Here is a 12,872-nt window from a genome sequence, read left to right as displayed (position 1 = left end):
AAAGCCAGAAATAGTTTCATTCATGAAGGATTGGAAGAGAGATCAGCATTAATTTCTTCAAATGTTGTTTGCTTTTCTTCGGTCTCATATAATTTTTGTCAACTAACTCGGGCCACTGGGATGCTAATCGGTTGTTTAGACTTTCCAATCCTTAGCATCCTCCTCCACCCAATTTGTTAAAGATCAACGTTGATTCCTTGCTACTTCCTTCGTATAGAGATGGAATATGAGGGGTATTCCGTGATTGCAAGGGAAGATTTTTGTTGGCATTTAGAAAATCTTGTGTTCATTGGGACATTTCACAGATGGAACTTTCAGCAATTCAATCTTTAAAGGATGTAATTAAAAACTATATGTTGAAATACAAAGCTATAATCATTGAAGGTGACAACTCTAACATTATTTCATTTCTTCAAGGTGTTTGGAACAATGGCATACACAAGGTGGAAGATTTAGATTTTTTAAGATAGTTCACCTTTGTCATTTTTAATTGTATAGGAAGGAATATCAATAAGTTAGCGAATTTGTGTGCTAACTATGTTATTTTTAGCAACTTTATTTGGGAAGAATTTAGTCTGAATAAGGTTCCTCCTTTTTTTAATTTGTTAAAGGAGGAATTAAATTTGTAGGTTCTCTTCTTTGTTTTCCTAGTTATTAATGCAATCTTTTACTTCATAAAAAAAAAACTTTCAGAACTAGGCTGATAACTAAAAAATGCTTGACGTGGCTCAAATTCTCATGTCTCGCTCTCAAAATCCCTCTATATCTCTCTACCTTATTTTGTGGTTTACGTGAAAAGTATGGTAGAATAATGGAAAATTTATATTTTTAAGTGCAGAAAATGGCCTAGAGCCTAGGTGCCACTATTTAAGCGTTGGAGAACTATTTCATTTTTCATTTTAAAGAGCTTATAATGTCGGGGTACCACTATTCAAGCATCGGGCGCCAGACCCAACATCAAGGCTCTAGGAGACACAACACCTAGGCAATACAGAAGAAATCTATGTAGATTTTATCAATACACATTCAAACCTCTAGACCCTACTTCAGAACACATGCATACCTTTTTCATAAACACATATCATTCCAAAACACATACAAAAGAGTTCAAAATTTAAAGATTCAATTAATTATATTTTTTGAATAAGATCAGAATAGGTTGAACTGAATACTAAATTGGGAGGTGTTACAAATCTCCCCTCCAAAAAAATGCCATCCTCGACATTTCAACACTCAGATATATGATAATATAAATAGATCAGGATAGAATTATCTCTGTTTAGACTCCTTTTCCAAAGTAACTTCCTGTTCAGTTCTATTTTGTAACTAGACTTTAACCATTGTAATCTATTTATTTCTTAACTTTATTATATCATAAGTTATGATATGCTCTAATTCTTCTTTGTAACTCAGATTTGGACGTACTTCATTATCTTCATTTAGAATAAGATATTTTCAGAATTAGATACCTATTTTCTTAAAAGTGACACGTGGAATACATTATAAACATCAAGCATATGATCTTGTAACTGTAATTTGTAGGTAGAATTTTCAATCATTCCAATAATTTCCAAGGGTCCAGCATACCTAGGACTTAACTTTCCTTCCCTGCCAAACATGTTAATGTGTATTATCGGTCTAATCTTCACATATACAAAATTTCCCACGTTAAACTCCACATCATATTTTTAGCATCAAAATACTATCATTGTTTATTCTTTATAAGCTTCAATCTATCATTGATTAAATGAATTTTTTAGTAGCATCATCAATATAGCACAATCATATGTCTTTCACCCACCTCTATTCAAGATAGAGAGGCCCTACACTTTCTACAATACAAAGTTTCATATGGAGCCATATTTATGCTTAACTGAAAACTATTATTATAAGTAAAGTCGATTAGATGAATGTGATCCTCCCATCTACGACAAAAATCTAGAAAGATCTTCAAGTACATATATAGTCATCTCAGATGGTCTATCAGTTTGAGGATAAAATATCATACTAAAATGCAATTTTATATCAAATCATGTCGAACACCACTCCATAATATATAGGTAAACATGTCATCTATGTTAGAAACTATAATCTTATATATCCCATGTAATCTAATAATCTAACACACATATATTTGTTTGAATTTATCTATAAAATCAAATTGAGATCATAATAAAGGGAGTTGAATTTTTCAAACAATATGCTACAATCCAAGCATCATCATATCCTTATATCAACTGAAAAAATAGATAGCAAAATTCATTGTCACCTCTTCTATTTTCCACTTAGAAATGGATAATAGCTACAAAAATCTTCCGGTTGCTGATGTTCTGCCTTTACTAACTAATATACTTCACATTTAGAAACAAAATCTTCTACATCCTTGTTCAATCTAGGTTACTAGGACATAGCTTTCAAATTACTATAAATTTTGTTACTTTTCGTGTGAATAATATAGCTTGAATAATGGTCCTCATGTAGAATCTCCTATCTCAAATCTATAGAAATGAGAATCCATAATCTACTTTTGTAGAAAATAATACTAGAATCAAACACTCAGAGTTCAAATTTCTTATTAGAAATAATCTGATCAATTAATTTTGGATACCTTGCATTTTACTTTTAGGTTTTCTAAATATTTTCTTGCAAAGAAGGATAAAATATTAGAATCAAGTTCAATAGGAGAAATTACCTCTACCTAAAGCTTTTCCATATCTCATATCAAAGATTCATCATAAGTAAGCTGAATATGAGATAATCCAGAAGGCTTCCTACTCAGAGCATCTACTACCATATGGTGTGATATTGGGCTGATATTGAATAGTCAAATCATAATCTGTAATCAACTCAAACTATCTCCTTTGCCTTAGAATTAAATATTTTTGAGTGAATATGTACTTAAAACTTTGATGATCAGTAAATATCTCACACCTGATGCCATACATATGATGTCTTTAGATCTTTAGAGTAAAGACTACAATAGCAAGTTCTAGATCATATGTCAGATAATTCCTCTCATGTGGTTTCAACTATTTGGAAGCACAGGCTATCACCTTTTCATGGTGCATTAGAACACATCCTAGTCTTTTATGTGAAGCATCATTGAATACTTAAAATCTATTTGTATAAGATGAAAGTGTCAGAACTGAAGTAGAAGTTGTTGAAACTTGAACTCACAAGTTTATATTTTTGTTGATAACAAATATTATGGCTCATATCCTTATGCCTACTTGTATTTGTAATATATTTTTTATTTGTATGTATACTAACATTTTAGGAACACCATGTACCATCCAACAAAGATTTAAGGCTTAAGATTGGGTAGAATAGGTTATGACTTGTAATATTCATTAATATATATTTATTTCTTGAGTTAAGTCCTATAAGGGCGTATGCTTACTTGGTGACCATACACACACACACACTTAGGGGAGTGAGATTGAGTCAAAACCAGAAGTTTAATTTTTGAAATAATTTACTATACAATTTAGTAATACTGTACGATCATTTCATCTAATGAATCATACTGGACAGTTTGGATCATCTAGGACAATCAGTTATGATCATGAAAAAAAGCCGCCAATCATAATTTAAGGAAGATTTTGAATTTCATATTTTGTTTTAATAGTCTAGGATGATCTACATCGTACTGGATGATCTATAAAAATCATGTTATTAATTAATTGAATTTACTTAATTTTGATATTTTGATTGTACTATATGATTTGGATCGTATTGTTCGATCAAGAAAGACAAATTTTGGTCGTCCCATGTTTCATCTTGGACAAACTGCATTTTGATATAACTAATAATCCCACACTATCTCAATTTTTTACTAGATGATCTGTACAAAGTTTAACTGATAGTATTGGACTATCCAAAGATCGTCTAAGACAATCAGGTCAAATATTGCACATTGTACTTGACAATCATGTGATTGTACATGATAATATTTGATGCTAGAATTGAATTTTTAGAGTTTTTGAAGCCCTCTATTTAAGCTTTCTCCAAAGGCATTATAAGTGTCTTTGGTAGTCATTGTATCTTTGTTCTTCTAGATAAAACATGAAGAGGGAACTTGAAAGGGAGAGAGGAAATGGTGGAGTTTGAGAGGGAGAAGATCCTTGGAGGGGGTTTCAAGAAAATGTGGAGGGGATTTCACACAGTTGCTTTAACAAGCTTGTACCTATTGGAACACGGGCTTCTGAGTTTATGATTTTGATGATAAAAAATAATATTGATTACCTTTTTATTTCTCCTAGTATTTATAGTGCATATTTATTTGTGTATTGACTAATATTTTAGGTACACCATGCACCATTCTTTGAGATTAAGGGCTCAAGAATGGGTAGAATATATTATGTTAAATAATTTTGTAATTTTTATTTATTGAGTCAAGTCCTTTAATGATGCATGTTAGCATGGTGACCATACACAGACATACAGGAGCAGCAAAAAAGAATTTAAATATTTTAATTTTTTTTTGTATATTGTTATACAATATGGATTATATTATATAATCTGGTGTTACAAAAATTAATTAAAACATTTTATTTATTCTAAAAAAATATTTTGAAATATAATTAATCATACAGTATAAATACCGCATCATACTAGATGATCTATTATAATTAGAAAACCCGCCACCCATTGAATTATGCAAAAATTTGAATTTTAAAAGTTGTTTATACTACGATTATGATCGTACTATACGATGTTTAAAACTTTACATAATTGAATCTTACTATTAGTCAATTAAATATACTTAATTTTTGATATTCTAATTGTACTGTATGAATTGGATTGTATTGTACGATCAATAGAGACGATTTTGGTCATCCCATATTTCATCCTGAATGAATTGCATTTTGATTGAATTGATTGTATTGTACTAACTAGTGATCGTACAATATGAACATTCAAATTAAACTGTTCATACATTACTAACTAGTGATCTCATAATACTAATAGGTCAAATTCTTCACATCATACTAGATGATCCTAATATCGTACTATATGATCGTTGAAGGATGAATTAATTTTATGGTTTTTTAGCCCTCTATTTAAGCTTTCTCAAAAGACTTTGTAAGTGTCTTTGGAAACCATTATGGTTATGTTCTTCTATAGAAACTTGAAGAGAGAACTTGAAAGGGAGAGAGTAAAGGGTGGAGTTTGAGCGGAAGAAGATTCTTGGATAGTGTTTCAAGGGAGTGTGGAGGAGATTTCACAAGGTTGCTCCAAAAAACATACACCATAATACGATCAGATTCAAGGTTCATCTTGAGAGAAGTTTTGGAAATAAGAAGATCTCTATGGTGTTAAAGGATCCAGCTCCTCCACCACACCGGGGAAGGTGGAAGTAAATTTGTAAGGGCTTCTCCGATTAGCTATGGGTGCTAAAGGAGAGTCACTAAGGGTTTAGTGCAATATTCGGAGGGTGCCTCCGAGGAGTGGGTATAGGTCAAGGTTTTATCGAACCACTATAAATCTGACGTGCTCTTTCCTTTATTATTTCTATTATTTATTTCCATATTTATTTTGGTTGCGATTAACTACGTGGGTGAAATCAATAATTTATCTTTTTATTATGAATTTAATTCTCTTCCACATCAAGTTATAAAATTATTTTTTTCTTTTTGTTAAAGAAGTTTTTAAATATCCAATTCCCCCCCCCCCCCCTCTTGGCACATCTTGTACTTTCAATTGGTATTAGAGCAGGATCTCAAATATAGTGTTTTAGAAATCTTTGAGAAAAATGACCATGATATATTTTGGAAATCGTAACATTATGGAAGGGTATTCAATCACATGGCCACCTTTATTTAAAATTTTTTCATTTGATTTTTGAAAATTTTGCATGTCTACTTTCTTATAATCAATTGATTATCAAATGTGGTATATAATTTAAACTGGCTATTCTATACTATCACATATTATAGATGGAGTAAAAAATGATATTCCTTTTTTTGAATTAAGTAGAATAGAACAAATCAATGCTCAATTGAATGTTAAATGCCTGAATTATTTTTTCTATGCTTTAAATTCTGAAGATTGCATAAAAATCTCTATATGTAGTACCAACAAAGAAATTTGAGATAGATTATGCACTATATACATATGTACTAATGAAGTTAGGCAATCTAAGTTGAATATTCTAATGCATAATTATTAACTTTTTTGCATGAAATTTTATGAGTCGATCTTAAATATGTATATTTGGTTTACTCAAATTATGACATCAATACATACTCTAGGTAAAAAACTTTTAAACTTTAAAAAAATTAACAAAATTCTACGTTCTCTAGTTGCTAAATTTGATTTCAAAGTTACGGCTATATGTGAATCAAAAGACTTGAATGTTTATTCTATAGCAATACATTAGGCTCACTCATTGCCTACGAGCAAAGTGTGAGTCAAAGATTTTTAGATGCAGGTGATGAGAAGACTATAGTGTTAAAAGCCAAAGATACAGATGAATGTGGCTTAGTAGATGATGAGAGTAAGGAGATAACATGGATAAAAAATAATTTCAAAAGTTTATTGAAGAAGAAGCATAAGCATAAAAAAGTAATCCCAAGGTAAAAATGATAAAAATGTTAATCTTTCTTCTAAAATTATTTGCTTTGGGTATAGAAAACACAAACATCTGAAATTTGAATGCCCCAACTAAAATACACTTTATGCAAGGGAAAAGAGTAAAAATAAGCTGATTGTAATATAAGAAAAAGATAAAAAATAAAAAATCTCTTGGGCAGACCTAGCTTCTGAATCATCAGAATAAGAGAAGGACTATGAGGTATAAGTATGTAAAGGTTTGTTTGTGTGTTTTGTTTATGTGTATTATATGTTTATTTATATATTTTATATTTTATAATTTTATTATATTTTAAGCATAATTTCATATTTTTGTTTCATTATTATGTTATTATTTTCTTCTATATGTATTTTAATTTTAGGTGTTATTTTATCTCTTCTTTTTGATAATATCAAAGGGGGAGAATGTATTATGATTTGTTGTATTTATGTTTTTTTTTTAATTTTTTATTATTTAGCTTTAAAATTTATGTTTTAAAAATAAAATAAAATAAAAAATCCCCTAGTTTTTAATGTAATTCTTTTAGTGAGGGAGAGTTTAGGAGGAAAAATTATTAGTTTATGAATTCAACCAATATTATTTATCATCATAAAAAATTGGGAGATTGTTGCAACTCAAGATTCTAAGTTTATGATTTTAATGATAACAAATAATACTAATTGCATTTTTATTTCTCCTAATACTTATAGTGTATATTGATTTGTGTGCTGACTAATATTTCAGGTACACTATGCATCATTTTTTGAAGATTCATAGCTCAAGATTAGGTAGAATAAGTTATGTTAAATGAGTCTATAATTTTCATTTCTTGAGTCAAGTTCTTTAGTGATGTATGTTAGCTTAGTGGCCGTGCACACACATGTAGGAGGAGCAAAAATGAATTTAAATATTTTAATTTTTTGTACATCGTATTGTATGATATAGATTGTAGTGCACAATCTGGAGTTACATAAATTAATTAAAATATTATATTTTTTCTAAAAAAATATTTTGAAACATAACTAATTGTACAGCATGAATACTACATTATAATGGATGATCTGTTATAATAAAAGGCCTTACATGCATTAAATTAAGCAAAACTTTGAATTTAAAAAGTTGTTCTGATTGTATTGTATGATTCCGATCGTATTATACAATGTTTAAAATTTTGCTTAATTTAATCATGTGATTAGTTAATTGAATCTGTTAAATTTTAATATTCTGATCATATTGTATGAAATGATCGTACTGCACAATCAATAAAGACAAATTTGGTCATCACATGTTTTATCCTTGACAAGCTATATTTTGATTGAACTGATCATACTGTACTAACTGGTAATTGTATAGTACGAACAGGAAAATTGAACTATTCCTGCATCACTAACTTGTGATCGTATAATATTAACAGGTCAAATTTTGCACATCATACTGGAGGATCCTGAGATCGTACTGTACAATCATTGATGGCTGAATTATTTTTTTAGGTTTTTTAAGCCCTCTATTTAAGCTTTCTCATAAGACTTTGTAAGAGTCTTTGGCAGTCATTTTGGTTTCATTCTTCTGCAGAAACTTAAAGAGAGAACTTGAAAGGGAGAGAGGAAATGGAGGAGTTTGAGAGGGAAAAGATCCTTGGAGAGGGTTTCAAGGGAGCGTAGAGGAGATTTCACATGGTTGCTCATGAAAGCTTGAATATTAGTACCATCAGATTCAACATTTGTCTTAAAGGATGTTTTGAAAGGAAAAAGATCTCTTTGGTATCAAAGGACCCAGCTCCTCCGTCGCACCAAGGAAGAAGGAAGTGATTTTGTAAGGGCTTCTCCGACTAGCTGTTGGGGCTAAAAGAGAGTCACTGAAGGTTCAGTGTAATACTCATAGGGTGCCTCCAGGGAGTGTATGAAGGTCAAGGTTTGATTGAACCACTATATATCTAATTTTTTATTTCCATTATTATTTTTATACTTTATTTTTGCATTTATTTTGGTTGCGATTAACTATGTGGGTGAAATCAATAATTTATCTTTTTTTATTGTGAATTTAATTTTCTTTCGCATCAAGTTATAAAAGTTTTTTTTTTCTTTTAATTAAAGAAATTTTTAAATATAGGATTGAAAGTGGAGGAGTCGGAGAGTTATCTATCACAACCTAAGGATAAGGACGACATCGCATTGATGACTTGACAATGCAAAAAAATCACCCCCCTCTTGGCGCATCTTGTACTTTTAGTACCTTAGTACCATCAGATTTAAGGTTTGTCTTAAGAGAAGCTTTGGGAAGAAAAAGATCTCTTTGGTTTCAAAGGTTCTGGATACTCCGCCGCACTGGGGAAGGTAGAAGTGATTTTGTAAGGGCTTCTTCACCTAGCTATGGGGGATAAAGGAGAGTCACTAATAGTTTAGTGCAATACTTGGAGAGTGCCTCCGAGGAGTGGACATAGGTTAGGTTGGACCAAACTACTATAAATCTGGTCTTTATTATTTTTTAATTTATTTTTTTCTTGCGATTAACTGTGTGAGTGAAAATATTAATTTATATTTTTATTATGAATTTAATTAATTTATGTATCATGTCATAAAAATATATTTTTTCATCATTAAAGAAGTTTTTTAAATACTAATTCACCCCCTTCTTAGTTAGTCTCAAGACTAATTCCTTTGGATTTAATAAACCTCATAAACTTTCAAGTGGTACCAGAGCAAGATTCATAAATTAAGTCTTAAAAAACATTTGAATTTTAATTAATGGTTGATTCTTTTAATCATAACATTGCAAAAGGATATTTAATCATGTGACTACCTTTATTTAAAAATATTTTTTTAATTTTTGGAAAATTTGCATGTATGCTCTCTTGCAATTAATTGATTTTTGAATGTGGCATAAGATTCAAACTAATTATTTTGTACCATCACGTATTATAGATGGAGTCAAAACTGATATTCCTTTTATTGAATGGAGCATAGTAGAAAAAATAAATGCTCACTTGAATGCTAAATCTTTAAACTATTTTTTTTGTGCTTTAAATTTTAAAAATTTTATGTTAGTATACACATGCACTACTGGCAAGAAAATTTGGGATAAATTATGTACTACATACGAAGGTACTAGTGAAGTCAAGCAATCCGAGTTAAATATTTTATTGCATGACTATGAACCTTTTCACATTAAGCCTTATGAGAATATCTTAGATACGTATACTAGGTTTACCCAGATTGTGACATCATTGCATGCTTTAGTAGAAAACTTTTAAACTTTGAAAAGGTTAACAAAATTCTATATTCTCTTAATGATAAATTTGATACTAAAATCACTACTATTTATGAATTAAAAATTTCAATGAATATCCTATTGATAATTTGATTGGCTCACTCATTGCCTACGATCAAAGTTTGGGTTAAAGATGTTTGGATGTTGGTGAAACAATAGTGCTAAAAGCTAAAAAGATTAATAGGAATGACTTAGTAGATAATGAGAGAAACAAGATATCCTCAATAACAAGCAAATTTAAAAAACTACTGAAGCATAAATCAGTATCAACAAAAGTGGAACAAAGGTAAAATTGGTAAGAATGTTAAAATTTTTTCTGACATTATTTGCTTTTGATGTAAGAAACTCGGACATATGAAAAATGAATGCCCTAATTTAAAAACTCTTCCAACAAAGAAAAATGATAAAAATAAGTAAAATGTAATAAGGGTAAATGATTAAGAGCAAAATAACTCCTAGGTATATCTAATTTCTAAATCATCAGATCAGGAGCAACATAATAAGGTATAAAGTTTTTTTTTTTTGTATTTATGTGTTGTAGTTAATGCAAGTGTATATATTATTTGTTTTATTTTGTTAATTATAAATATTTTATGTGTTATTTTTTTTTATTTGCAATCATTTTATCTTATTTTTCATTAATATTTTTTTATGTTTTATCTCTGATCAACACACAAATAACTTTTCACATTATGTTTGCATAAGAGCATAGATTCACTTCGCTCAATTTTTTTAATGAAAATTTTACATCTCTTTTTTTACCTAAAAATTTTAAGTAAATTTTGATTAACTTTTCTAAAATATCGAAGGAAGAAAATTCATGATTATGTCTCTACTTCTCATTTCCTTAATCAGAATATTGCACTTTTTTGAATAAAAAACTATATCAATTTAAGAATTAGACTTTTGAAGTTAAATTTTTTTATCATCATTCATTTCTTCTATCTCATAGGAATATTTTGCAAGCTGATGAATCCACTTCATAAAATTTTTAATCAAGGTGTTCGTTTCTATAATTGGATCGAGTTTGCTTTGCGTCTTTAAAGATTAAGATGTTAAGATAGTTGCTATTTGCATGCTTTACATTTTTGCAACTTAAGAAGTTTTGATGATTCCAAACATTATTATTCAAATGTGTAGTTATCTCCTGACAATTTTGGAAAAGAATTATATTTGCTCTTGTGTGTACTGACATTTCAGGAAAAATGAATTCCATACTACGAAGACTTCAAATTAAATTCAGCATGCGATATTTTGTAAAATTTGAAGCTTGCACTTTTCTTTTCAAATTGAATTCAGTATGAGATACTCTGTAATATTTGAAGCTTGCACTTTTCTTTGAAATAAAAATTGAAAGGGAGTGATTGTAACTTGAGTGAATAAAAACATACACACACACATGAGGAGATCATATAAAATTTATATTGATCGTACATGATGATATACGTTCGTACAGGACGATCAGACAGTTATCTCCTATAGAGAATATGAAACGAATAGGAACTTGCTCGAAATTTTTTTTTCTAAATCCTATTCATCCAGGACGAAATAAATTATTGTCCAGGATGATTGGTTCTATGTAAAATTTTTGTCCAGACGAAATTTAAATTATCGTCCATGGTGACTGGTTCTCTGGAATTTCATCCAGACGAAATTAAAAATCGTACAGGACGATCGGGTCTCTGGAAAATTTTCGTCCATACGAAATTAAATTATCGTCCGTGGCGATTGGTCCTCTGGAAAATTTTCGTCCAGACGAAGTAAAAGAATCGTCCAGGATGATCGGTCCTCTGTAAAAATTTTGTCCAGACGAATAAATTTTCGTCCAAACGATTAACCGACTTAGGACAGTTTTTAGTAGTTTCTAGAACCGACCTTGTAATAACCGTTCGTACTGGACGAACCTAGTTCGTACAGGACGATCAGCTGTACGAAGACATTTCGTACACATATTCAAATAGGGTCGTTTCAGATCGTTTAAGTAAAATCGTCCAGGACGATCCATGACTTTTCCTTCACATCCTTTGCAATGAAGAGAAACCCTCAAGACCACAACCTTTATATAAAATCAATTAAAGATAACAAAACTCAACACATTTCTCAAAAAGAAAAGAAAATATATAACTCCAAAACCAACTAAACCACAAACCTGGTCTTGTCTTGCAGAAGAACAAGTTTTGAGAACTTCTATTTCTTCCTGGTTACTGATTTCCGACTCAGTATTTTTCTTCTCAGCTGCAAGAACTATAGCCTTGGAGTTATCGCTCTCTGGTACTATATGAAAGGAGGAGTTATCATTTAAAAGATAGCGAGAAGAGCCAGCAGGGCTAGCGAACTCAGCACTTTTTTGCTTTTCATTGCTCTTTCTGCCATGATTATTATGACTATCTGACTTGTTCTTTACGGCGTTTTGGTGTTTTGAAGCTCTTGGTCTTCTTGGATTTCTGCTGTAGATGTCAACAGCTCGGCCGATACTCGGACGAACCATCGACCGGCGCTCAAGGCTTGTGCATACTGCGGCAGATGCTGGCGAAGCACAGGAGAGATTTACTCCTTTCTTATCCTTGAAAAGTAGGGAAGCCATGGTTTTTTGTTGAAGGTAATATCCAACAGAGAGAGAGAGAGAGAGAGAGAGAGAGAGAGAGAGAGAGATGGAAGTAGCTTTAGTTGGCTTTTATGGCTGAAGAATCCAAGAGAGGAAGAAGGAATGGGAAATGGTCAAGAGAGTGAAGTAAGATAACAGCTGGTACAAGAAGGCTTTAACCTCTTGTAATAAGTGTGTATATTGCTTGTGAAGATATGAAGAATAAAAAAAAAATTGTGTTGAGGGCTCTTAGTATGAATTAAGGGAGGAGCGGCTTTAATGTGTGTTAATTATTTTTAATAACCTTTAGTAGGTTAGTTATTAAGAATTTCTTGCATATTTGATTATCTTATGCTTACGTTCGAATGTCTCATTATTTAGAATGAAAATTTTATAAATTAATCAATATAATAAATATGTGACATATTTATACTATTTATGATGAGA

General features: G+C 30.4%; 1 protein-coding gene across 1 annotated transcript; it reads right to left on the bottom strand.

The window, feature by feature from the left end:
• Positions 1-8,299: 8,299 nt before the first annotated feature.
• Positions 8,300-12,585, bottom strand: LOC110092984. The gene is made up of 3 exons (XM_020817707.2): positions 11,991-12,585; positions 11,840-11,897; positions 8,300-8,415 (listed from the first exon to the last, which is right to left on the bottom strand). The coding sequence occupies exons 1-3, from the start codon at positions 12,423-12,425 to the stop codon at positions 8,300-8,302; spliced, it is 609 nt and encodes a 202-aa protein (XP_020673366.2). The 5' UTR covers positions 12,426-12,585.
• Between the last annotated feature and the right edge of the window lie 287 nt (positions 12,586-12,872).

The sequence above is a fragment of the Dendrobium catenatum genome, unplaced genomic scaffold (assembly GCF_001605985.2).
Source record: "Dendrobium catenatum unplaced genomic scaffold, ASM160598v2 fragScaff_scaffold_671, whole genome shotgun sequence".
Lineage (NCBI taxonomy): Eukaryota > Viridiplantae > Streptophyta > Magnoliopsida > Asparagales > Orchidaceae > Dendrobium > Dendrobium catenatum.
The sequence above is the reverse complement of the archived record's forward strand: the minus strand, read 5'-3'. Positions and strand labels throughout refer to the sequence as shown.

Coding starts and splice junctions, on each gene's coding strand:
- LOC110092984 (XM_020817707.2), bottom strand. CDS start 12,425: ATGGCTTCCCTACTTTTCAAGGATAAGAAAGGAGTAAATCTCTCCTGT. Junction 11,898..11,990: donor CTTCTGCAAGACAAGACCAG/GTTTGTGGTTTA, acceptor TTTTATATAAAG/GTTGTGGTCTTGAGGGTTTC. Junction 8,416..11,839: donor TGAAGGAAAAGTCATGGATC/GTCCTGGACGAT, acceptor ACTCTCTTTTAG/CCCCAACAGCTAGTCGGAGA.